A 24,643-nucleotide genomic window follows, 5' to 3' on the forward strand; every position below is an offset into this window, starting at 1 on the left:
TCTGGCCACTGTCATTTTTTCTTATGGAAATCCTATTGCTTGGATCTCCAAGAGGTAAAGTGTTGTCTCTTGTTCTTCAGCTGAAGCTGAGGACAATAGTTTAGCAAATACCATGTGTGATCGTCTTGTGGATTAAGTCCTTGTTGACTGAGTTGGAGTTGAATCCTCACGTATTCTTGTCGTTTGGTGTGATAACACCAGTGGGATTGCATACTTTGTCTTTTATATACAGTAGTGTATACATTTCCTTACTGTCGGCACAAGGATCCATAGCCATTGATGAATTCTTTCACTTATTTTTTACACAGTTATCAGTGTAATTTATACTCAATAAAAAACAAAACTACACTTGTAAATAAATAATTCGGTTAAAATCATATAAAACCCCATAGAAATTAGACAGGTCTCATAAGTAAAATATCACGTTCCACATCTATTTGTATAGTCTTGTCTGGCTTAATAAGAGATTTTTCTTACAACAACAACAAAAAAAATTCCCAGAAATCTAATCCATAGCCTATGAGATTCACTACTGCTACTCCCTTAAGCAGTATGCATTAGTATTGAACTTTGAAGGTGTTCTTTAATCTTCTTGTTTTCTTTTTTAAGGGGAAGAAAAAAATCCAGTGATCAACATAGAATCATTTCAGGTTTATGATATTTGACAATATCGTTTCTCAAAAAATGGGGGTTCCTTGAAAACAGTTAAATTAATCTTATTATATATTCAGGAACCTTTGCTTGATTTGATTCTCCTGTTGATTTCTTTCTCCAATTCTTCATGTCCTCCCACATCCTCCACTTCCTACACCCACAAAAACAAATCAGAACCAATAAACTAAATTAATACAAGTTTGGGAATGGATGTTTAAGATGATCGATCACCTTCGGCCCTAGAAACAGCCCATATGGAACACCATTGAATTTTTCTGAATGATGGAGCTGCATTTTAAACAAGAAAAAAAACACCAATCATCAAACAAAACAATTAAAAGACAAATAAGAAATTTATTTTCTATAGCATGTCTCCCATGGTGTAAAATATATCTGGCAATCTGACAAAAAAGTGTGAATAAAAAATGTAAAAAAATTTAAAAAGTGTTGTATAAATAAATGCGCAAAAGTGTATAGTATTAACCTGGTGAGCCGCAGCAACCTTCCTGAAGTAAGGCACGTTAGCGATAGGGCCTACGGGGAATCTCTTATGGACGAGACCATCGTGGACGAACATGTATGCCATTCCAAACATCGTTATACCAAGCCCCTGCCCTCTCATTTCATCAATACGGAATTTATTAGAAAAATCAAGCAGACTACATCTTTTTTTTTTCTCCATAAGGGAAAATGCAGCAGAAAAGAAACTTACAGCACCGAAACATAGACCAGGTACAAGGCCTTTATTGAAGAAACCATACGAGAGAAGAGCAATTGCTGGGACGGCGTTGGTTATGGCGAACACATCGTTTAGCTCGAACGGTCCTTCTCTGGGTCGATGGTGTGACTGCAATTTTATCATATATTCATGATAAATTCATTCTTTTTACCCATTTGTAAGTTCAAGAGTTCAATAGTTTATTAAGCCTTAGGCAGTTAAACAGATGAAATAGGAAAATTAAGGAAAATAAGAGAAGATGAAGTATATAATACCTCGTGCATATGCCATAACGATGCGTGCCAGAGAGCTCTGTGAGCCCATCTAGCCCAAAACTCCATGCCCACCTGAAAATAATAAATAACCCAGTTTCCGACACAACACTCAAATCAACTTTCAAATGCAATTATATATGCACAATTTGATGAACAATACAACTTACAGCGGCACCGACTGCTAAAGTAAATGTACCGAACATTTCAGAAAGAGGCACCTCTCCTCCCTTTAAAGGAAAAAAAAATTCAGATATTGGACATACTATCAAAAAAAAAAAGGTGAAAAGAGAGGAACAAACCTCCATTTGCCACCAAAACCTGTAATAAACGGCCATAACAGACATGGATGTAATTCCAAAGCTAGACATGACAGCGGCAACGAGGTAAGTAAACCTTTCGGATCTCTTTCTAGCTAATTTCTCCGACAGACGCGCCGGTATTAAGATCTGACGATCTCTAACTTCCTCGAATCCTTGTTCCACGATCTGGGTAGGAGCGCTCTGCTTCTGTTCTTCATCCACCACGAAACAAACAGCAAAGCTTTTCTTTCTTCGAGCTCCGTAGGTTGTTATTTTTGGGAGGTGCAGTAAAGGATGGAAAATTGGAGCAGGCTTCAGCAGCGGAAATGAGCGGAAGGGTTTAGGAGTTACGGCGGCGGATAAGCCTACCGCCATGGAAACAAAAAACAACTATAAGAAGCTAGACTTAATTACCGGATAACTACAAGTCTAGAACCTTAAAACAAGCTGACAAATAAATATAGAGGACAACGAAAAAGAAAAGGATGGGCCTCCAATGTTTCCAAAGACCGATGGGTGGGTCGGTTTAGAGCGGAGGTTAAATGCACTGAGACCACAATTTCTTTTTCTTTCTGTGTGATTTGTCGTGGGAATTAATGTAGCTCAATTATAACACTCAGGTTCATGCTAATAGTAGGCCGGTTAAATAAATTAAAAACCCATGTTTCTCCTTCAAATTACAAAGATGCCACTTGATCCCTATTCACTTATGGAATAGGGTAAATAACCGTCACTTAAAAAATTTGCAATTTGGTCATTGTTATTAGGAAATTGTCATTTTAATCATTTAAGTGTTAAGTTCATTGTATACCTTCGTTAAAGGAAACTGTTTTGCATTAATTGACAATTTTCAGTTCAAATTTCCTGTTAACAATTGAGATTCTAATTTATCATTTCCATTATTAATTCCAGTTGATGTTACATTAATGGAGATTTGAAATCTTAATTTGTACATTAAAATTCAAATCAATTAATAAAAAATGTAATATTAAAAAATATTCCCACATAATTTAACGCAAACTTTACATAAATGGCAAATCAATAAATAAAATGCCGAAACGAGTAACACCGAAAATTTTTCATCACATCATTACCCAGATTTTTACATAGATTGCAAATCAGTTAGGTTCAGAAATAAAACAATAAGAGTTTGGTATTTTGGTAACTTAAGTTAAGAGGAAGTGCAAAATATGAGAAAGTGGAAGGAGTTGACGGGTGGACAGAAGTAAGAGGGAGAAATGAGTAGTAGGAATTGCCAGCATGTAGGGAAACGGACAGCCAATCGAATCGAGGTCTTCAAAATTATTGACCTCCAGTTCTCGTCCTCTATTTACTATAGTGTCCTGGCCAAATGTTGGGATTTCGGATTTTTAAGACACGCGTCCTCGTCTTAGCTGTTCTGCTTCCCACCTGGACAATGGCTAGTGCAACCACAGATTTCCCTTGGATCACTGTAGGATTACACTATTAGCCCAGTTTTCCTTTTTAGGGTTAAATTATTATTTAGCGTCTAAACTTAACAACTCTCATTTTAAAGTGTATATTTTTTTAATTTTTAAATTAGGGAATTATTCTCATATTAATATTTAAATTAAACATTTATTTTTACGATATTTAAATTTTTTTTGTCTAAATTAATTTTTAAACTTTTTATATCAGGTTTAAATGAGACTTCTAAATAAAAATAGTTGTCAAATCTCAAAAAGCGATTTAATATTTTTCAATATTGAAGTTGAAAGTGTAATGTGAAATTTTAGTATTTTACTGTGGATGCATTGTACTGAAATTGCTGTTAGTATTGTCACTGTACACTGTCAGTGAACTCTTAACTTGAACAGCTAATTTTTGCTAATTATCTGTATATATAATGAACTAACTTTTCAATTTTCAAAAAATACACTAATCAAATTCTAACGAATTAAGTTAAAAATTATTAACTTCCCAATTTCAAAAAGGTGTGAAATACAAAATTAGACTTAAAAGAAAAACCTTCGGCCATCATAAATTTAATTCTATATTAGGGGTAATAACAGTACTTTGTTGGCCGAGACAAAACTAAACATTGTGATCTCATAACAAGCATAATATTATACAAAGCTAAGGCATTAAATCAGAATTCTAAGATTTTGAATACTAAGCTTTAAAACAAGCAACCCAAAAGACACATAGTCTTCAAACAAAACCTGAACCAGATGGAGCTGCACTATAGCCTCCGCCACCACGACCGAAAGAGGGTCTTCCACCAGAAGAACCCTACACAGTTGAGAAAAACAAATATAAACGCATGTAAGTGAAAGGTTGAACCTTATTCAAAACCAAACACTAGAAGTTCGACATAACAACACCAAATAGAGTTGGTCTCTGAGTAAGGAAAACCAGTACGTAAATGTAATGTCTAACTATACGACTCAGCCAACATGTCTTAATGCTTAACCCTTACTGAAAGTAAGAAAAAATGGCCTACATATTAACCTGGGCTACTACCTAGTATGCAAAATCAGTGTAAACCCCTCACCCATATAAAGAAGTCAGATCAAGCAAAGAGTTTCAGCATGTATCAAAATTAACAACATCAATCAAGATGCAGCTTAAAACTACGCAATGATGTCTTATTATCATATAATCATGAATACTTCGATTGCCTGGATTTAAAATTTAACTAAATCTGCAAGTAAACATCAAGCTGATCATATAAATTCTCGATACCATAAAATCTACGACTACAGTAAAAAAATTGAGTATAATACATTTAGTCAGCATTCGTGTGAAATTACCCTGAAGGATGGCTGGAAATCTGCAGGGGCACCTTCCTTGTCACCACCACGAGGACCTCCGCGGTACCCATCTCTGTCACCAAACCTTGGGCGGTCTCCTTCAAAGCGAGGTGGACCCTAAAATTCAGACAAGCAAAAAAAAAACACTTATTATCGACACGAACAAAGCAAAAGAACAAAAACAATTGAAATGGAAACAAATCAAGGAATAGCGACGAGTAAAAGATGCATTACCGAGGGCGATCACCAGGTGGGCCGCCTAGCCTACCAGGGGGTTTTGTTGATTTCTTCAAAGTAGCAGGCACAATTTCTGATGGAAGATTGAGGTAAGTTCTTAGAAACTCAATCCCATCATTAGTAAGGTACCAGTAATAGTGCATCCAAGCAAATGTCTCGCGGACATATTCCTTGGACTTGAAGCTTTGCATCAGCTTAATCACCTGCAAATTCGGCAAACCGATCTCCGGGTGTTTTGCAAGATTGTAATCTTTCTTTGCATGGCAAACTCCCTCTACAATAACTCACAAGCAAATTTCATTGAGAAAAACAATAAGTAGCCTACTGGGATATCCTTTTTGGTAGTTAAGGTATCATAAAGAAACTTGAACAAAAACCAAAATTATAAATAAATAAAAAAAGTCCCAACTTAAATTTTTTGAAAATAATGGCTGCTTAACAGAATTTAAAAAGCTCACTTCATTTTCTCATCAACAATAATGGAGGATTAATCCCAAGACAAAAAGAACGAAAATTAAGCTAAAATTTGTAACCAATCAAGCAAATGAAAACCGGTACGCACCTTGGAAAAAGTATTTGCAGATTTCTATACGGTTCTTCTCCGGAATAATCTGAGCATATAAACAAATTAGCAAATAACAACTTCAGACGTGTATATACGTATACAAAATGTAAAGAGAACGTACCATGGGTACGAAGTGAAGAGCAAAGGTGAAATAAGTCCTTTTACGGTTTTCTTGCAGGAGCCGGAACAGCGGAGAAGCAACGGCCTTTAAAACCTAGAGAATGGGGGTGATTTATACTGAGTTAGTGGGCCACATTCAACCCCATTCAATGTCCACTAATCTATAATTTATTTATTTTTATTATAATATATATCCATGTCTATAACACATAATATATAAATATATAAATTACGAGTTTTAAAAAACTTTTAAATCCACAAAAATATATTTTAATATTCATTATATTATTAAATTTACAATAAAAATTTTATTTTATCTTTTATATAATAGTTCTGATTTATTTTAACTATATAATTAGATTGAAGTTGAATTTAACCAATAATTAATATTAATTAGTTATGAATAACAAAAAAATTATCAATAATATTTTTTATAATAGGGTTCTTATTCTTTTAAATTATACAATTGTGTTGAATTTTGATTAAATGTAATATCAATTAATTATTAATAATATATTTTATTTTAGGTTATTTATCACATCACAATGATATCAATTAAATAAATAAAAATTATCTTTTAAAGAAAATGATAAGCTACTTATTATCATTATATAATTTTGTACTTTATTATTTATATTATTATATAATATGATTTAAGTAAAAAAAACATTATACTTTAATTACTGTAATTAAAATATAATATTTTAAAAAATAACTAAATGATTTTAAAAAAATATTGAATGCTTAAAATTAGACATGTTCATGAGTCGGGCAACTCAACTTGGCCCAAAGGTCTTCCCGAAATGTGGGAGGATTTGGACAAAAATTTAGGACCGAAAAATTAGCTCAGACAAAAAATAAGACCCGTTTAAAAAATGAGTCGAGCCTCGAGTAAGGCGTTTTTGGCCCAGGCTTGGCTCGGCTCGACCCGAATTCACAAAAGGATAAAAAAATCTATACTTTTTGTTATTTTTAAATGTTATTTTCTTGTTGTTTTCTCTCCATTTTACTACTATTTTACTATTATATTACTACTATTTTGTTGTTATTGTTTGGATATTATATAAAATTTATTTTATTGTTAATTTTGTTTTTTTAAAGGCATCTGTTAATTTTGTTATTATTTTAGAGTCATTATATCTATATTAGTGTTATTTAAGTATACATATTTTTAAAATTTATTTTTAATTTGTTGAAAAATATTTATTTTGATATTTTTAATATTTTTTTATATATTATACATATTTAAAAAACATAAAAAAAATTAATACTAACTGGTTGAGTTGGGCCTGAATTTTAACATTTTTATTCTAAGTTATACTTGAATAAAATTTTAGATCTATTTTTTAAGATAAATCAAGCCCAAACTTAATAAATAAGTCTAAATTTTTAGTTGAATCCAAGCTGGAGCGAACACCTCTAAAATGAGATTAGTAGTTAGTTAAATTGTAGATTACCCATAAATAAATTATAAATAATCCTATTTTCCTTTATCAGTTTTCACTCAAGTGTCTCGAACAACAAGAAGGTCGCAAAGGCGCCTTCTTCTGTCGAGCCAATCGACGATCACAAAGCCTGAATTGGAGACCAAAATATCATGGGCTTACCGACGGATCCCCCGCACCACCAACTCCGTCGCAACGTCACCAACTTCTTCCGCACCACCACCACGTCTCTCTTCTCTCACTTCTCCACTCCCCAAACGCCGCCGTGCCTTCCATTCGCAGACTCGCCTTTAGAGTCAGATCTGCCCAACTCCATATCTTCCAAATCCGCAATCAAGGGAGTGTCTTCGGCCGAGTCAAGCTCCGGCTTCCCATCAACGGTCAGGATTTCGGGACTCAATTCCCCTGGCAAGAGTGGTGGCCCCGCCTTTGTTGGCCGAGTCTTTAGCATGTGCGATCTTTCTGGGACGGGTCTTATGGCTATCTCAACTCACTTCAATATTCCCTTTATTTCTAAAAGGTCTCTTCTTCAATTAATCTTAGCTTTGAGATTGACAGAATTTGATAATTTTTCATCATTGGTACATGTATTTTGCTCAACACCATTTCTTGATGAATGATTTGAATCTCAGATGTTATTCTTTTAAATGCAATTCTTTGTCAAGAACTGTAAATTCATATAAGAAATTGCTTCTGTTTTGCTTGAATTTAAGTTCTTTTTATATCCATTGATGTTTAGAACACCGGAGTGGCTTAAGAAGATATTTGCAAACATTACTACGAGTGAAAGAAATGGCCCTGTTTTTCGCTTCTTTATAGATTTAGGTGATGCAGGTATGGGTCTTTTGCCGCCCAGTTTAGCTTTTGGTTGGAAAGAAATTGCAGTCTTATAAGATGATGTATTGTTTTTCTTTTAGTTAATTATGTCAAGCGACTTAATACTCCGAGTGGGGTGGTGGGTGCTTGTCGTCTTGATTTGGCATATGACCACTTCAAGGTAAAGTTAAATTGATTCAACTTTGTGTCCCTTCATGTCTATTGGATGTTAATTTTCGTTGGTTGACTGCTATTGCTTTAACATCGAGGATCAAACATCTAATCATGTTACAGTTTGTCACTTGTCAATGTTTTGGAAACTTTGGATATGCTTTGGTTTGTTGGAGTAACTTCTATTAGTTCACTAGTAATATATAATGTATGACTTCCAATATTGTGCTGGGTTTTCCAACCAAATATATTTACTGAATTTTAACACATATAATAATCCCTCTACAGGAAAACCCTCACTTATTTCAGTTTGTTCCAAATGAAAAACAGGTACCATCTAATTGTAATCATTTGCTATATAAAAATTGTTCTTATGGTATGTCAAGATTTTCTTTATGAAGAAAACATCTGTTGTATTCACAGGTAAAGGCTGCCAACAAAATTCTTAAGAAAATTCCACAAAGTGATGGAAAGAGAAAGGTTGATGGTGTTCCTGTTTTCAGTGCTCAAAACTTGGATATTGGAATAGTTACTTCTGATGGGATTAAGTGGTCTGTTCTTTGGTTCTCTTTCTATCAAAGTGTTGTATGTTTTGATTGCATAGAGTTTCCGTCAAGTTCTCATATCTAGGAATGCAGATATCTTTAAGTAGCTGAGTTAGGGTTTTTGATGCTTGTCTAGCTCACTATTTTGTCCATCAGGTATACTCCTTACTTCTTTGATAAAAACATGCTGGATGATATTCTGGAAGAGTCTGTTGATCAGCATTTCCGTAGTTTGATTCAAAACCGGCACATAGAACGCCGAAAAGATGTAGTTGATGATAACTTGTCAGCTGAAGTGATTGAAGAAATTGAAGATAGCATGTGGGAGCCTCCAGAGGTTACAGATTTGTTACTCTCGAGTTTTGCATTATATAGAAAGTTAAAAGTGTTAAATGGCAGTGATTGAAGCAAATTGAATGTGGGGATTATCAAATAGTTCAGCTGTTATGGTTTTTGAAACGTTGTCGGATAGCTGGGATAATGATAATTTTTAGGTCTATCTTTTTGCCTTGTGTTCAAAATTTGGAGCCTTGTGAGAAACAGATGCAGTCTTTTTGGGATTTAGTATAGTATTTGCCAAAAAGATGTACAACTTTCTGGTTTCCCTTTTTGTTTGCTAAAGTGTATGCTTGTCAAAAGAGTCTACTGCATGTATTATACCATAAATACAATCAAAATAGACTTCTGAGAGATAGAGGAGGCAATTTAGGATGCACTTTGTTTAATATTTGCGTATAACAATAATGTTGGGTTGTTATTTGTGTGACTGCTGACTGCTGTGTTATTATTTTATCTCACAGGTTCAAGAATTTCTGGATGAGGTTCCTCCTGCCATACCTTTGAGTGTCATTTCAAAGACCACCGAGATTCAGCTTCTCTATGCTGTAGATAAGGTACTCCTAGGTAATAGGTGGTTGCGAAAAGCCATGGGCATTCAACCAAAATTTCCTTATATGGTTGATTCATTTGAGAGAAGGTAAACCATATGCCACTTTGACTCTCATTGTCACACAGTGATGTTAAACATTTACAGTACTGATGTATGTTTTCCTTGACTTCTTGAAAAGAAAAAAGAATTCTTTAAAAATAGAATGTCTTTACAGTTTATACTTGCTGAGGCTTGAATGATTAAATAAAGTTGATTTTTCCTACAAATATTTGTAATATTTGCAGTGAAACTGGTCCTATATTTCTTATTGATTAAATAAGCTTTCCTCTTATGTACATCAGAACTAGACAGTCGATCCTTTTTTTTTTCATATTTTAAATGTCAAAATGTCAAAAATATGATGGAGCTAGGTCTTATTGTTTCTGTTTTTATCTATGGTGCTTGGAGTTGGGTACGAGCGTTGGACATGAGATATATCTCCTGATATGAGTATGTTTAATTCTTTCTTTAAGATTTCCATGTACTTGGAGGGTCCAAGGAGGTTCATATCCTCATGTCCAAATATGTGTTAAAATGGGTTTCTGAATCAGGTACTTCAAGAAAAACGGAGAGACAGAGAAAATAGGTTTTGATGCAATGTTTACACTGTTGCAGGACTGCTTCTTCGTTTCTTAGAGCCTCAGAGCCAGCCACTTACCTCTCCAGCCCTGAAACATATAGCAACATGACAGAGCTCAAATTTGTTGATAATGCTAATGCCGATGATGGACAGAGACAAGATTTCAGGTTTCCTCTCGGAGATTGGTTTAGTCTTCCATGGTTGAAACATGAAAGAAAACCTAGAAAGAAATCTGATGCAAGGTGCCACCATATTGATTGTCCATATAAATGCCTTTTTATCATTAATCCTTACTTATTAAACTGATCTTTTGTCCTTTTTGAATGTAAAGCCCATCAAAGGAATGCAAAAGGCAACACTTTCAAGCTAACCCCTTGCTTCCGAAGATCACAATGGTTGGCATCTCAACAGGAGATGGACAAATGAGCGAATCTAGTTTGAATAATACTATGGACGATCTAATAAGAGAGTTGGAGAGCACTGAAGAGGGAAGTAGGAGTGACAGTGAGATTAACAAGTTAAAAGTCGAAAATAGAGATCCGCTATTTGTTGCAAATGTGGGCGATTACCATTGAGGCTTGGCAAAGACAGGTTCGGCACGATGGTTTCAAGTTGGAAAGAACTGAATATGCTCATCCAAATCGAATTTCTTTTCTAACTAGGTAAATAAAAATCGTAAATTAGCAATGTTTATATTTTGAAGGATATAGTCAAAGTCGATTTCAGAGCTTAGTTGATGCAATTATTCGCAAGTATTCAACGTGGCCTCCATTGTAATAAAATGAATATATAAATAGTTATAAGCTTAAAGGGATGTATGTGGGTAATTAATTCTCTTTGCATGACAAAATAAGCATTATTGGCTTTCCCCTCTAATCCAACATGTTTCGTCTAATAATAATGCTAAATTAGAGTAATCTTTATTAATACATGGACAGGCTTCGCATTTCTCAATGGTGGATCAGCCCCCCGATTTATTTACATTTGCGCCCAACACTTAACTAGTTGGTCCAAAGCGGCACGAGAAGTTCCACCCTGACCCGTGCCGCCGCTGCCTCACTCCGTTTCCATTAACTCTCTGACTCGCTTCTCTACCTCCTCCGCGCTAACCAACCCATTCTCTGACTCATTAACAGGCAAAGCCAGCTTCAATTCCTCCAATAACAGTATTTTGTTCAACTTTTGTTCCGCATAAAGTAACCATGCAACCATCGGCACACCAGTGCAAATGGATTCCAGTACCGAGTTCCATCCGCAGTGAGTCACAAACCCGCCCACCGAGTCATGACCAACACCGCCACCTGCGGTGCCCATGCCTTGAGGACGAGCCCTCCGTCACTAGTGTGGTCCAAGAAACCTTCCAAGGATGGGTGAGAACCTTTGGAGAAACCCTGTTTATTGTTATTGGGAGGAGGATTACTCACCACCCACGAGAACCTTTGGCCACTTCTCTCTAATCCAACAGCTATTTCCATCTACCAAAACACAAGAACACCACGCTTCTCCTTCAAACACTCTTCTCCTTTATCGCCATTTCCATTACGATGCGTATCAATCAGCGGTCCGACACAGAAAATTGGAGGCGTTTGAGTTTGATTTGGACCATCTGGAATTGAGAAACCTAGAGATAAGGCTTTGACGGCCTTGGGCTCAAGTGTCTCGAATGTGTTGATAATATTACCAGCTGATTTCGCTAAATGGGCGGTGCAGTTAATCAAGAAATCGCATTTTATGGTGTTTTTTAAAAGCGTCGTATCTGGTAAATGGTTTAAAGGGGTGGGAGGCAACCAAGGGAGGTGAAAAACAGTGTCGATATCCTTGAAGTTGTCCATTGTGTTTGGATATGTTATCACCTTGGTCATCGTATCTGCGAGATTATCTGCTGTCAGGAATATTTTGAAGTGATTTATCTCTCCTGATTTTCTAGTACAATAATTTACACGCTTCTAACCCTATTAGAACAAAAGTATAAATATTAGGTAAGTGAAGGTAAAGAGCGAGGCAACTGGTGTTTGAAGTGAAAAAATTGTAAGCTGGGATACCAAGATGGGCGGCGATTTCAAGAGCTGGATAGCAGAAGAGATCGATGATGAGGGAGCGAAGAGTGGAAGTGAGGGCAACTCGGACATGGACGTTGTTGAGGTTGACGAGGTCGCTGGTGAGGGCGTCGGGGGCGTCGTAAGAAGCCGGGTCTAGAGGGATTGGAGGGAGTTGGTGGAAGGAGATTAAAGGGATGGTGGCGAAGAAGGCGGCGATATATGAAGCTGTGGAGCCTACTTTAAATGGCGGGGTGGTTATGAGGATGATGAGGGTGAAGGATGGATGGTGGGTTAGAATAAGCTTTGCCTAGCTCCACGGTGGATATGAGATGCCCCATGCCTGGTGATGGAAACAGTACTATGGCCTCCATAGCTCTCCCTCACTCTGACAATCAAAGTTTGGAAACTTTAAGACAAGACGATGTTTTTACCAAAAACCAAAATAAATACTAAATTTCAGCCAATGCCCAAGTTGTCTTTGATATATTCCCAAGTATCAATTTTCTTTTCTAATTTTTACAGTTGAAGGAAATTAAAATGTTTATTTAGTTTTCATTAAAAGAAGTTAGTATTTTTATTTTTGTTATTTTGACATTGAAATTTATTCAAATTTAAGGTGACCAAAATGATCCTATATGATCTGTTTTAAGCTTTACAATCAAATTTGAATGTCGAAATAACGCTAATTTATTTATTCTTTTTGACAACAAAAGCTGCAAATTTGTAAATGATTTCACTCAAACTAAAAATGAAAATTTTAATTGAACCCTAGCAAAAAAATTAAGCTTTCAATAACCCATAAAAGAATCAATCAGTAGATGATTGGCGACGGAGATTATAGACATACAGTTTTTCCATGCCCTGCGAGAAAAGAATTGTGTGGCAGATGCCCTAGTCATAGATGTTCTTCTTTGACGTTTTCCTACTGTTGGTGTTGATTGTGCTGTATTCCGTTGAGTTGTTCCTTTTGCAGGCTTGGTTTGTCGGTTATACCAATTCAGATTTTTTTCTATTTTTTATTGTCACCGAGAAAACATATAATTACAATAAATAATTACCTATATTAATAATTGGAATAAATTTGGATCAACATGATTTAAATAATATGAAATCTCAAATATAAGGACACCTCACTTGTGTAAAATGCACCATATAGAATGTAGTTAGTTTAGACTTTTTCAACATTTTTTTTTTAATTTTATGTAAATATACATTTGGTCTGACAAAATAGAAGCAATTACTTGCATCGTTACAGCAACTAAAGACTTGGATTCTGGTTTCCAACTTTTCTGTTTCACACAACGCATACACTAGCAACAGGAACTTGGCTATATATATACACACATGGAGTTCATATTACGAATATCTCAATCTCAGCTAACTCTCTTAGAAATTCAGGAGAACTCCAAGAGTCAACACGAAGAAAGAACAGTACCCTTTTCCTTTGACAATATAGCAATGGCGGGGCAAAGTTACGAACAGCGAAAGACAGGGACTGAGTCAGCTGCAGAGGCATCCAAGGAGCTGAAGCGAAAGAAACGCATGAAATTGGTGGTATACGCAGCAGCTTTCGCCATTTTCCAGACCATTGTCATCTTGGTTTTTTCACTTACAGTGATGCGTATCAAGAACCCCAAGTTCAGGCTCACCTCTGTCACCGTCGAGGATCTCACGGCAGCCCCCACCCCAGTTTCCTTCAACATGAAACTCAGCGCCCAAGTTGCTGTCAAGAACACAAATTTCGGCCACTTCAAATTCGACAACACCACCATTTGGTCCGATTACGGGGGAGTTGGAGTTGGGGAAGCATTTGTTGCAAGAGGAAGAAGTAAGGCAAGATCCACAAAGAAGATGAATGTGACAGTGGAATTGAACTCAAACAATATACCCAATAATTCAAGCTTGGAAAGTGATATTAAAGCAGGGTTTGTGGCACTGATATGCCATTCCAAATTGAGTGGGAAAGTGCAGTTGATGAAATTGATCAAGAAAAAGAAATCTGCAAAAATGAGTTGCGCCATGCTACTCAACATGGAGACCAGAGTTGTCCAAGACATCAACTGCCAATGAAGTCGAGCTTTGCAATATCGCTACTCTACTACAATATTCTCACAGCGTTGAGGCTTATCTAGAACTAGGTAACATTACAGGCATAAAAAAGTTGTATTGAAATTATTTTTCAAACCAAATCAAAAAAGTAGCGAAGACATGTATTTTGGTTACACGCAAGGCTCCAGCCTTGTTTATTACTAATGAGAAGTGTTGCTTAAAAAAACTGTCCATATCTGATATTTCATACCAGAATATAAGACAAGGAAGTATTGGTGAATAAATTAACTAGGCATAAACTCATTCCCAGCTTTTTAAACTAAATGAAGCGTATATTACACCACTCACCACCTACCTCTCAAGATAAACAGATTTTGAACCTGGCCACTTAGAGACTTTTGGGCACAATGACAGCAATGGCAGCCCGTAGTGCCAAGACCAACATACAACTAGGTCGTGCCAGATCCAATCAAATGATGGACAACGGATCTCTGTTGCTTATATTCCCGTATTATGCGAATTCAGCAGCAGTTTTCCAAAATTGATTCACCAGTAATCTCCACATGAGCAAACACCTTTCTGGAAATGATGAAACCTATAAGTATCCCTGACCATGATTTCACGTTCAGTGATCTGTGAAATGAGCTTAGCAGCAATATGGCAATCCCTGCAGATACGGAGATTCTTGGTGATTCGAATAGGTGTCCCCGATTTAGTATTTAAAATAGCAAACACAATAGCCAACTTCTCACTGTGAACAGCCAGGTGACCTTCCTTATCTTCCTCCTCAACATCATGAAGTGCGGACTGAGTTTCCGGGACATAACCGGCCTCTTTCATCTTCCCCACCAGAAAGTCTAATTTTTCGTAGATGTCCTTTGACTGTGGATGTGACTGATCACCAGCAAGAAAGGTATAAACCTGATTGTTGATCTCAGTATTGCTAGCACCAGCCATTTTCTTGATCCCTTTGCTCTTCATGATTGATCTAACAGTTGTAACATCTTCCCATCTACCAGCCTTCGCATATATGTTCGATAACAAGACATAATAACCAGATGGCTCGGGTGCCAATCGAAAAAGATGATCAGCAGCAAGGAGTCCAATATTCATGTTAGAGTGCATCCAACAGGCACCCAACAAAGTTCCCCATATCCTCTCAGTAGGTTCTATTGGCATCTTTCTGATGAAATTATAGGCTTCCTCTACTTGCCCAGAGCGTCCAAGTAAGTCTACCATACAAGAAAAATGTTCTACCCTCGGAACAATCTTATGCTGGTCCGTCATCAAGTTAAAGAAATACCACCCTTGGTCCAGTAACCCCGCATGGCTACAAGCTGAAAGAACTGAGACAAATGCAATAGAATCTGGAGTCAGACCTGAGTTCTGCATTTTAGAGAAAAGGGCCACAGCATTGTAACCTTGGCCACTCATCCCATAAGCTGAGATCATAGAAGTCCATGACACAATATCCCGAAAATTCATCTGATCAAACACCGCCTTTGCTTCTTTTAAGCATCCACATTTTGCATACATGTCGATCAATGCATTCTCCAGTGCCAAATTTGGAAGGAGTTTCTTCCTATCGATATATTCATGAATTAGTCTTCCAAGAAAAATAGCCGAAAGATCACCACAAGCAGGAAGGATACTAGCAATGGTAAAAGAATCTGGTTCGATCCCGTATGCCTCCATAAGTGAATACAAATCGGCAGCTTCACTTGACAATGAATTGTTCACAAAAACCGAAATCATCACATTCCAAGAAACCACACTTTTTTTAGCCAACTTCCAAAACATTTCTTTAACATACAAAATATTATCAGAGGAAGTGTTGGTCACTGCTGGTAATAGGCTGGACATAGTCCCAGCATCAGGTTGTATCCGCAATAACTCCATTTCCCTACAAACATCCAATGCTTTATCAAAGCATTCATTTTGGGCGTATCCAGAAACCATTGAATTCCAAGAAACAACATCTCTGATAGGCATTTCATTGAAAGCTCGCCGTGCTTGGACCAAACATTTACACTTCGAATACATAGCAACCAGCCCATTCCCTATAAAAAGATTCAAGTCCAGACCAACTTTAACCACAGAACTATGGATTTGCAAACCGACCCGCAAATTATCAGACCCGGAACATGCCTTTAAGGCACAAGGGTAAGTATAGTGATCAGGGCTAAAACCATGAGTAGATAACTCTTTGAATATAAGAAGAGCATCGTGATAGCAACGGTTGTTTACACAGCTTCTCATCATGACGTTAAAGAAAACGATGTTCTTTTCAGTAATTTCATCGAATATGTGGCGTGTGACTTTTGGTTCCCCGCAAGCTGCATAAGCTCTCATTAATTTGATGGCTATAGATGGGTTGAAGCGAAGATTTTGGTCATTGAATATCTTGGAATGGAGCTTTCTTAACGTTCTGATATCTGGGTATTGGTCCAATATTTTACCGCAAAAATCTTCATTGAGAATAGGTTGAGGTTTCGGGGTTGATGATGATGAAGCAAAGTCTTTTAGTTGCTTGGCAGTTGAGAAATGGCGGCAATGAGGAGTAATGGCTCTCATTAGCAAGTGTGGATTTTTGAAATGCTAGCTTTTTGGTCCCAGCGGTTCCTAATTAGGCAGACTTATACGGGAATTGATGTCAGAGGAGGTAAGGTTTGAGAATGTTGGTCAGATCCCCAAAACAAAATACTACTAATAATAAGAAGAAGAAAAAACTCTTATTCCTCAGAAGCGGGAAAAAAGAATGGGCATCTTACTTAACGTTTAAAGTTGTAAGCTTACATCAAATTAACCATATGAACAATGACAACCTAGTTATAACTACTTCACAAACAATCAGAGACTGATTAAGATCAAACCAGTCTGGTTAAATATTTTGCAATGTTAAATGGTGTATTCATGGCACCAAGCAACTTCCTTCTACTTTGTTAAAAGGCATTATGTCAGCTGCTGGTGAGAAACCGTTATTCTTATTACATATCATCTTGGAACAAAGCCTTTGAGACAGGACCATGAGGGTGCGCTCTGCAGTCTCCATAGTCATCTTTGTCATCGGTGGTGGTTCTGCAGGTGCTTGACCGCTTCTTTTCTGTCATTGGGGTCTCACATACCATGTCATAGCTTGCCTTGCTGCGACTCTTCCTTTTTGATAGTTTCCGAAGATTATCTGACTTGGATTTCATTGCCTTCGGCTGCTTTGGAGCCCAAACTCTCTGTAAATCTGGCATCCAACTTGTAAAAGATGAGAAGCGCCGAGCCCTCTCCCTCATCTCCTGAGCCTGAATCAGTTTCAGTTCATGCTCCTCGGTCCTCATTACTTGGAGAATTCTTTTGTTATTGTATTTCTGCAGTTGGGGGGACTCCTCTTCTATTGAAACTGGTTCATGATTTCTGGAGTGTACATCTTCCTCAGGTTTTTCTTTCCAGGAACGGTTACTGTCCTCGCTGTTCAGTAGATGATTTGGCAATTCATCCTCATCATCAAACAGTAACAAGTCCATCTTCCTATAGATTCTATCAACAATATCTCCAAGAGAGAGATAATACCTGAAATTAAATGTTCCAAAATTTACTTTCCAAAAAACAAATAAGTTCCAAAGTTTATTTATCGATGGTTATATGCTTAAAACTTCTCTAGAAAGAGAGAATTTATTTAGCCTTGGTTTTTTTTACCGATACTCATTATCAAATATGTATAGGACACGAGTGAGAGACACAAGTACTACAATGAAAAATGAAAATTCAGAGTAATATAATATGTACCTGCTCTTTATGATTTTTTCCACATACTTGTCAAGCCTCCAATCACCAAAAAAGCCACCATCAAGATGGCACTGAATAGACTCCAGTAGCGAGCAAATTTGTTTTACAAATTTCTGCTTCATAGGCTCCTCAATAATTGCACCAACTTCAGACTGAAGAATCTCCATACGAAACAAAATTTGCAATTCGTATCTTCATCATGTTAAGGAAATTTGCTGAGCTTAGAGCCAATTGTTCACTATACAAAAGCAAAAGAAGAACCATTGCAAGCATAGAATCAAGAAAAGAGAACTTATTGTTATAAGTGAAATAAAGATATAGTGCATCTCATGAATATGCAGGGTGACAAAAAGGATACTCTCTAACTACATTAGCTGAAGCAGATTCAGTAGACCTTGAATCTGATGCCTGAGAGGATTGATCCCTCCTTTTATGCACAGCAGCTAAGTCCTTTGGCTCTCTCAATAAAAGTTCAATTAGTTCAACAGCAGCTTTACTAGCACAAGCATCAATAGTTTGCACCAGAGAGGTTTGACTTTCTGAAATGCCTTCAATTTCATGCTTTTGACATAACCAATAAATAGATGAACGCACGAGCCGTTCTGCAAAAGCTCCTAATTCTACTTCTCCGGATTCTAGTCCTTGTTTAATTTTATTAGGAAGACTATCGAAGAAATTTTCTAAAGTTCCTGAACAAAAATCATTACCAGCATCATCTAAAACTCTCGAGCAACCTTCTCCAGCTGATGCAGAATAAGATGCCAGTTGTTCAATATCTTGAGGCAACTCGATTGGTCTATGATTGATTTCTTCTTTAGCATTCTGATCTGGCTTGGCACTCTCTTGTATCTTAAAACTCACATGACCACATTTTTGAACCTGCTTCATCCAGCATTTTAGAAATTTTAACTTCTTCAATTTACAGGCCCTAGAAAAGTAACATGCTTCTAAATCTATCTCTAAATGTTCGACTGCTGCTTGGCAGAAGGCACTCCAGGTGAGGTCATGAGGCAAGGGTGACTTTATTTTGTTCTTCCTTTTTCCGGGGAACTTGTGGGAAGGTGAGGACTGAGATTGAGAATCTGAAAATACAAGAGCGTGTTTTGAATCAACATGGAGCCTCAAATTTTCATCATCTCTTTTTGCAGCTGCTGAATCAACCTTACTAGATTCTAAAAGCTTGTTAGGGCAGAACCCATCACTGGTTATACAAATCATAGCTGAAAAAACAGTGAATGGCTTCAGGATTCCTGTATGCAAATCAGAATTGCCATCCGAAAGAGATACCAATGCCCAGTAACCTTCCCTATGAAGAAAACTCAAGAAGATTAGCCAAATCCCAACAGGTTTTCTCGCCAATGGTTCACCCATATCCCTTGCAAGTATTTGAAGAACTCTATCAGCATAAAACTCACCTGAATCATCTTTTTTATCTTCCCCAGATTTTCCCAAGGATTTACAAACAATGATCGGATTCAAGAAGCTTCCCTCAAATTTCTCACACTCATCATACCTCCTCAGCGCCCTAACGCGTACTTTGGTTACTCCACCCAAATACTGATCCAAAAAGGAGCTATTCTTCTGGTTATCAGCTCTCGTTTGTTGATTGCTGGTACATATTTTGAAATTGACAAACTCAAGCTCACAGCACTTACATTCTAATGGTTTCCCAGTGGCATCTAATATCTCAAGACTTAAATGGGCGTTTCTCTTTCTACCAGAATCATCATTAAACTCAAAGGTAGGAGAAGTGTTCGACGAGACTGCAATGTTGGGATAAATCAAACCAAAAGGAACAATGGCAGAACCTAAAACAATAGAATCCGAAGAACAAAATCCCCAACCTAAACTCCTAATCCCATTCCCCAAACACTTAAACCCCAAATTCTCTAAATCACCATTTTCCCAAGGCTGAAACTTTAAATCAACCCAGCAACAATGAATATCCCTACAAACAAGCGCATCATTGACACTCCCGAAAACCCCAGAAAACTGCTTAACAAAAGAACCTAAATCATTCAAACATTCATGATCCACTTCCACGTCAAAGAATTCACGTACCCAATTCAGGTCCCTATGAACCGGAGATAACAAAATTACCAAATTAGACCTAATCAAAACGGAGTTACCAGAGTTGGACATCGTACCGACGACTGGATCGGGGATTAGTGGGTCCCAGGCGTAGTCATGCACGAGCTGGCGCAATGAGGCGGCGAGATTTAAAGCCCGAGAAGGATACAAAGGGAAGGAGGCTTTGTTAATTATGGTGGGGAGAGAAGTGAGGAAATGAGTGAGGGAGTGGAGGGTGGAATCTGAGTGATTGAAAGAGAGAGAAGAGGAAGGAAATGGGAGTTTGGAGGAGGAAAGGAGAGGGGAAAGAGAGGAAAAGAAGGGTTTGAAAGAGAAGAGAGAAGAGGATAAAGGAGGGAAGGAGAGAAGTGTTTTGGAGGAAGAAATGAGGGTTTTGAGATAGGGATTTGGGTCTTGGAGATGGAGAAGTGGATTTAAGTCTATTAGGAGAACAATGCGTTGGGTTTTGCTGTAGTTTGGGAATGGGTCTATGGCTTCAGCCGCCATTGATGAAGAATGAAGAAATTGCAAAGCTTTTATTTAGTTGAAAATAAATAGACACAAATCAAGCCACAGTTTGATTGCACAGACAATGGAGAAAGGTAGAGAAAAGGGTAAGAAAATGTATAAAAATAAAAATAAAAAATTGAAGTTAGAAGAAGAAGAGATCAAAAGAACAAATACACTTTGAACGACTTCGTTTTAGGCTTTACCTTTCGTATTTGTTGGCGGGAAGTGGGAAGTGGCGGCAAAACACAAAAAAATATAAGTAAAACTACAACAAAGGTCACTAAGCTATTAGTAAATTTACGGTTTAGTTATTCAACTTCAAAAAGATATAAAATGATTACTAAGTTATTTAAAACTTTTCATTTAAGTTATTAAATTATGCGAGAGTTTTTATTTAAATCAATGAGCTGTTAAGTTTATTTTTTTAGAAAAGTCCATTTAACAAGCTCCAAGCAACAATTCAATGATCGGAATAGATAAATAATAATCAACGAGTAAAAGAACATACCTTAAATTCAAATCAACCTAGTAGTCAGTGTTGGAGATTAAAGAATAAAATTGTTTAGGTTTTGATTCGTAAACTAGTGATGTTCAAAACTGTTTCATGAAAAAAAATTAAATTGTGGAAAAGAAGAGGAATGAGAGCTTTTAATTGGTGCAAAAATTGCAAACAAAGAAGCCATATACAACAACGATTTTAACAACCTAATGACTTAAATGAAAACTTTCGAATAGTTTAATGGTCATTTAGTAACCTTTTGAAGTAAAGCAATTAAAACGTAAACTTATTAATAATTTAGTAACCTTGGATGTAGTTTAATTAAAAAAAATAAAATAAGATAAAAAGATAAAGGTTAAAATATAAATTCCTATACTTTTATATATTTAAAATTTAATCTCCGTACTTATATTTCAAGAATTTAGCCCATCTACTTTTCATATTTCAAAATTTAGACCCAATTAATAACATTTTTAAATTTCTTTAGTTAAATTTACTGGTGGGAAATTTTAAAATTAAAAAAAAAAACTACTCTTATTAGCTTAGCCCTATAACAAAAAATAGCATAGTATTGAACATGTATTTAACATGAGAATTTTAATGATATTAACAATTGAACTTACATTTTTAAATTCAAAAAATAAAGAAATCAAACTCTTTGAAATAAAAGTAGGAAGATTAAATTTCAAATATGTGAAAAGTATAAAGACTTATTATATCACATTTATCTTTCTCAATGAATATAAACAATTTATTATTTCAAATAAACTAATTTATATTAAATAAAAATTAAGGACTAATATAAATACAAATTAAAGGTTTTAATATTTAAAAGAAAAATGATGAGCATTTTTTATTAATTTAATGAAAAAATAAAGAATAAAATGGTTAATCTAATAATCTATTAAATATGCTAGGTATTTATATTTTTCTATTTTTGAAATTAATTATTCTTACACTGAAAATTATTGACGATTATATACAAATATATTAAAATTATTTTTGAAACTGATGATGGCCATTTGAGAGACCGGAACATGAAGGCCACTGTCATAACCAATGAAACAACATGACAGTTGCTCGGGCTCCAATCCTACAGAACAATGGTATTGAGAAGCACTTAAGTCCATACACACAACATGGTAATACTTTCTTTCGCTACAAGTATCCTAGAATGACCATATGTATAATCTGTTTCAAAGCAGAAAGAAAAAGAAAAAGAAAAAGAAAAATGCAAAATATTGGTATCACATTATAATTCCCAGTTTTTCTTCATATAAAAACTATACTGTGTCTAGTTTATATCATCCTCGTGATGAGCTGTTCAGGAAATGTGCCAATGCTTTGTCAGTATCATTGTCATACACGAGCAAAGCATCAGCGACGTTGTTTGCTGAGAACCCCATTTCTCGCAGTAGGTTGTAACCATTGACAAATTCCCGAACCTAAAGAACCAAAGACGAAAAATAAATAACCAGCAAAATACATTATTTAATCAACTTACTGTCATGTTCTTAACTAAATAATTGGAAGGAATTCTAGCATGCAATTAAACCAAAATTACTGTAATGTTTGGCGTCTGCTAATCAAGAAAATGCAGGTAGAGAAAAGAGCCTCAATCGTAAGCATAAAAAATTCGGTGCATCATAACATGATATACTTGTAGACATTAAGGTTGTGGTGGCAATCAAAATCCAAACTACATTTTCATATTATTACATCACAAGAAAGGAGTGCTTAACTAAATAACTGGAAGGAATTCTAGCATGCAATTAAACCAAAATTACTGTAATATTTAGCGTCTACTAATCAAGATAATGCAGGAAGAGACGAGTCTTGATCTCAAGCACACGGACTATAACATGATATGCCAGAAGACATTAAGGTGTTTTCATATTATTACATCACAAAAAAGGACTGCTTCACTAAACAACTGGAAGGAATTCTAGCATGCAAACGCAACTAACCAGAATTACTCTCTTGTTCTGCGCCTGCTAATCAAGGAAAAGCGGGTAGACAGGACATAAAACATAAGTAAAACCATAGCATGCTATATTAGAAGAATGAAATCAAATCCTACTTACATTTACAGAAAATTACATCACAAGAAAGAAATGCTTCAACAAAGCTCTATGTTAGGACAATAATTAATCCATACACAATGTTTACAAGTACAATCATCAGGTTCAGGTGTTATAACTCTTCGGATGAATAGTTAACATACCTTGGTTGGACTGTCTCCATAATTTGCAACAGCGATGATGACAGCGTCTTGGCTGAGACCAGAGGCAATGTATTTGTTTAACACAGAATCCGAATTTACACCCTGCACATTCAAATGATTTAAATCCTTTCAAAGATAATATACTGGTTTAGTCAAAACAAAATTCCAGTAGCTCAAAGTAAATAAAGCAAGGAACAAACAAGTTATAATGTCAATGGAAGATTCAAAGGAAGTCTAAAACTGTATCTGAAATAAGAAGAAACGTACGGAGGAAGGAGTTGATTGGGTAGGTTCCGAACGATTATTTTCCAAGTCAAGTTGGCTCAAATTCATGAATTCCGCATCTGGTTGAGCCAAGATTTTCCTCTCAAACTCGAAATCAAACTGGAAATTGCTTCGACGAATATCCCCAACTTGCGGCGAAAACTGAGGCTGCAAAAGAGAACAGTAATAATTAACCGGATAGCTCTGACAGCTTAACTTATTCCTCTAATTAAAACCGGAAAAAGGAAGTACCGGAGGAGTAATTCGATAATCTGGTTTCAAAACAACTCTAATGCCCAATCCGGCTGCCATAAATAAAAATCAAAATAAACAAATATAAAAATGAATAATAAAAGTTTTTTTTTTTGAGGTAAGAGAATTTACCGGAAGAGGAAGGAGAAGAGGAGGTCCGGGGTGCGGGAGGGACTACGGTGTGACCAGGTTGACCAACGTTCGGGTATATCGAAGGTCTGTACATCGGACGGCTAGAAGACGACGGCGTTGAAGTCAGTTGTTGCCGATACATCGGGAAATTGCGACTTCTTACGGTGAACCTGTTCTGTTCCTGAAATCGTAATTCGCAAGGGAAGTAGTGTTTTAAGATTTGAGAAGAAAGATGAAGGAATTAGGCAAAATCCAACTATTGTTTTGCGGAATAATACGGATTGATTGATAGATTGTTAAATTTTAAAAAAATAAATATACTCCTCTTTGGGGATGTATTACGTAAGCTAATATCTAATACAAGAAGTTTTATACATGTGAAACTCATTTATTTAAAATATCATGTGTACGTTTTAAACAAATAATAATAACTCATATCCAATATTATAAAATTAAAATAAAATATTAATTTAAATCGTGAGTAACATTAAACGGCAAAATCCAAAAATATTAATTTCCATGGATCTTAATAAAAAAATTATAAAAAAAACCCGAAAGTTATTTAAATATATGTTTGTGGAGACCTGTTTGGAGTGTTTAAATCCAACCTTCACCCTCTCTTTTACTTGTAATGATCAAAGATTATATACAAGATGCCCGAATTTAAGTCATTGTAGAGCCAAATCCAAGTTTTATAAAC

The 24,643-nt window shown here is 36.0% G+C and overlaps 7 protein-coding genes and 1 pseudogene across 9 annotated transcripts; 2 read left to right on the forward strand and 6 right to left on the reverse strand.

Moving 5' to 3' along the window:
• Positions 1-409: 409 nt before the first annotated feature.
• LOC107930284 (beta-carotene hydroxylase 2, chloroplastic) lies at positions 410-2,559 on the reverse strand. 2 transcript variants are annotated; one of them, XM_016861902.2, is made up of 7 exons: positions 1,947-2,559; positions 1,815-1,874; positions 1,648-1,719; positions 1,367-1,501; positions 1,139-1,264; positions 886-942; positions 410-805 (listed from the first exon to the last, which is right to left on the reverse strand). In XM_016861902.2, the coding sequence occupies exons 1-7, from the start codon at positions 2,319-2,321 to the stop codon at positions 728-730; spliced, it is 903 nt and encodes a 300-aa protein (XP_016717391.2). In that variant the 5' UTR covers positions 2,322-2,559; the 3' UTR covers positions 410-727. The 2 variants fall into 2 exon arrangements, with proteins under 2 accessions (XP_016717391.2, XP_040932907.1); XM_041076973.1 differs by lacking the exon at positions 1,815-1,874 and having other exon boundaries at positions 1,947-2,546.
• A 1,305-nt stretch (positions 2,560-3,864) lies between these two features.
• LOC107930195 (40S ribosomal protein S10-3) lies at positions 3,865-5,783 on the reverse strand. The gene is made up of 5 exons (XM_041076974.1): positions 5,644-5,783; positions 5,520-5,568; positions 4,955-5,231; positions 4,721-4,837; positions 3,865-4,199 (listed from the first exon to the last, which is right to left on the reverse strand). The coding sequence occupies exons 1-5, from the start codon at positions 5,644-5,646 to the stop codon at positions 4,052-4,054; spliced, it is 594 nt and encodes a 197-aa protein (XP_040932908.1). The 5' UTR covers positions 5,647-5,783; the 3' UTR covers positions 3,865-4,051.
• A 1,336-nt stretch (positions 5,784-7,119) lies between these two features.
• On the forward strand, positions 7,120-10,941 carry LOC107930263 (uncharacterized). Of its 2 annotated transcripts, XM_016861869.2 has the most exons (9): positions 7,120-7,607; positions 7,827-7,921; positions 8,005-8,084; positions 8,363-8,404; positions 8,498-8,625; positions 8,776-8,956; positions 9,420-9,595; positions 10,163-10,369; positions 10,459-10,941. In XM_016861869.2, the coding sequence occupies exons 1-9, from the start codon at positions 7,240-7,242 to the stop codon at positions 10,700-10,702; spliced, it is 1,521 nt and encodes a 506-aa protein (XP_016717358.1). In that variant the 5' UTR covers positions 7,120-7,239; the 3' UTR covers positions 10,703-10,941. The 2 variants fall into 2 exon arrangements, with proteins under 2 accessions (XP_016717358.1, XP_040932909.1); XM_041076975.1 differs by lacking the exons at positions 7,827-7,921; positions 8,005-8,084; positions 8,498-8,625 and having other exon boundaries at positions 7,130-7,607.
• A 4-nt stretch (positions 10,942-10,945) lies between these two features.
• On the reverse strand, positions 10,946-12,993 carry LOC107930221 (UDP-glycosyltransferase 88B1-like; annotated as a pseudogene).
• Positions 12,994-13,510: 517 nt separating this feature from the next.
• Positions 13,511-14,288, forward strand: LOC107930164 (late embryogenesis abundant protein At1g64065). Its single transcript, XM_016861745.2, has one exon. It carries the CDS (start codon positions 13,511-13,513, stop codon positions 14,234-14,236), a length of 726 nt encoding a protein of 241 aa, XP_016717234.1. The 3' UTR covers positions 14,237-14,288.
• A 31-nt stretch (positions 14,289-14,319) lies between these two features.
• LOC107930163 (putative pentatricopeptide repeat-containing protein At3g49142) lies at positions 14,320-16,789 on the reverse strand. The gene has a single exon (XM_016861744.2). It carries the CDS (start codon positions 16,787-16,789, stop codon positions 14,762-14,764), a length of 2,028 nt encoding a protein of 675 aa, XP_016717233.2. The 3' UTR covers positions 14,320-14,761.
• A 174-nt stretch (positions 16,790-16,963) lies between these two features.
• LOC107930162 (uncharacterized) lies at positions 16,964-20,750 on the reverse strand. Its single transcript, XM_016861743.2, has 3 exons — positions 18,351-20,750; positions 17,993-18,184; positions 16,964-17,776 (listed from the first exon to the last, which is right to left on the reverse strand). Exons 1-3 carry the CDS (start codon positions 20,567-20,569, stop codon positions 17,203-17,205), a joined length of 2,985 nt encoding a protein of 994 aa, XP_016717232.2. The 5' UTR covers positions 20,570-20,750; the 3' UTR covers positions 16,964-17,202.
• Positions 20,751-22,154: 1,404 nt separating this feature from the next.
• On the reverse strand, positions 22,155-24,329 carry LOC107930175 (uncharacterized). Its single transcript, XM_016861757.2, has 5 exons — positions 23,944-24,329; positions 23,812-23,864; positions 23,563-23,727; positions 23,296-23,397; positions 22,155-22,516 (listed from the first exon to the last, which is right to left on the reverse strand). Exons 1-5 carry the CDS (start codon positions 24,083-24,085, stop codon positions 22,376-22,378), a joined length of 603 nt encoding a protein of 200 aa, XP_016717246.2. The 5' UTR covers positions 24,086-24,329; the 3' UTR covers positions 22,155-22,375.
• Positions 24,330-24,643: the final 314 nt, after the last annotated feature.

This window comes from Gossypium hirsutum, chromosome A09 (genome assembly GCF_007990345.1).
Source record: "Gossypium hirsutum isolate 1008001.06 chromosome A09, Gossypium_hirsutum_v2.1, whole genome shotgun sequence".
In the NCBI taxonomy this organism is placed as follows: Eukaryota; Viridiplantae; Streptophyta; class Magnoliopsida; order Malvales; family Malvaceae; genus Gossypium; species Gossypium hirsutum.

Coding starts and splice junctions, on each gene's coding strand:
- LOC107930284 (XM_016861902.2), bottom strand. CDS start 2,321: ATGGCGGTAGGCTTATCCGCCGCCGTAACTCCTAAACCCTTCCGCTCA. Junction 1,265..1,366: donor CTGGTCTATGTTTCGGTGCT/GTAAGTTTCTTT, acceptor ATGAGAGGGCAG/GGGCTTGGTATAACGATGTT. Junction 806..885: donor GGCTGTTTCTAGGGCCGAAG/GTGATCGATCAT, acceptor TTGTGGGTGTAG/GAAGTGGAGGATGTGGGAGG.
- LOC107930195 (XM_041076974.1), bottom strand. Junction 4,838..4,954: donor CCACCTGGTGATCGCCCTCG/GTAATGCATCTT, acceptor TCTGAATTTTAG/GGTCCACCTCGCTTTGAAGG. Junction 4,200..4,720: donor ATTTCCAGCCATCCTTCAGG/GTAATTTCACAC, acceptor TCAACTGTGTAG/GGTTCTTCTGGTGGAAGACC.
- LOC107930263 (XM_016861869.2), top strand. CDS start 7,240: ATGGGCTTACCGACGGATCCCCCGCACCACCAACTCCGTCGCAACGTC. Junction 8,085..8,362: donor TGGCATATGACCACTTCAAG/GTAAAGTTAAAT, acceptor ATCCCTCTACAG/GAAAACCCTCACTTATTTCA. Junction 10,370..10,458: donor AGAAAGAAATCTGATGCAAG/GTGCCACCATAT, acceptor TTGAATGTAAAG/CCCATCAAAGGAATGCAAAA.
- LOC107930164 (XM_016861745.2), top strand. CDS start 13,511: ATGGAGTTCATATTACGAATATCTCAATCTCAGCTAACTCTCTTAGAA.
- LOC107930163 (XM_016861744.2), bottom strand. CDS start 16,789: ATGAGAGCCATTACTCCTCATTGCCGCCATTTCTCAACTGCCAAGCAA.
- LOC107930162 (XM_016861743.2), bottom strand. CDS start 20,569: ATGGCGGCTGAAGCCATAGACCCATTCCCAAACTACAGCAAAACCCAA. Junction 18,185..18,350: donor TCAGCTAATGTAGTTAGAGA/GTATCCTTTTTG, acceptor AACATGATGAAG/ATACGAATTGCAAATTTTGT. Junction 17,777..17,992: donor GAAAAAATCATAAAGAGCAG/GTACATATTATA, acceptor ATTTAATTTCAG/GTATTATCTCTCTCTTGGAG.
- LOC107930175 (XM_016861757.2), bottom strand. CDS start 24,085: ATGTATCGGCAACAACTGACTTCAACGCCGTCGTCTTCTAGCCGTCCG. Junction 23,728..23,811: donor ATTATCGAATTACTCCTCCG/GTACTTCCTTTT, acceptor TCTCTTTTGCAG/CCTCAGTTTTCGCCGCAAGT. Junction 22,517..23,295: donor ATGGAGACAGTCCAACCAAG/GTATGTTAACTA, acceptor TTGGTTCTTTAG/GTTCGGGAATTTGTCAATGG.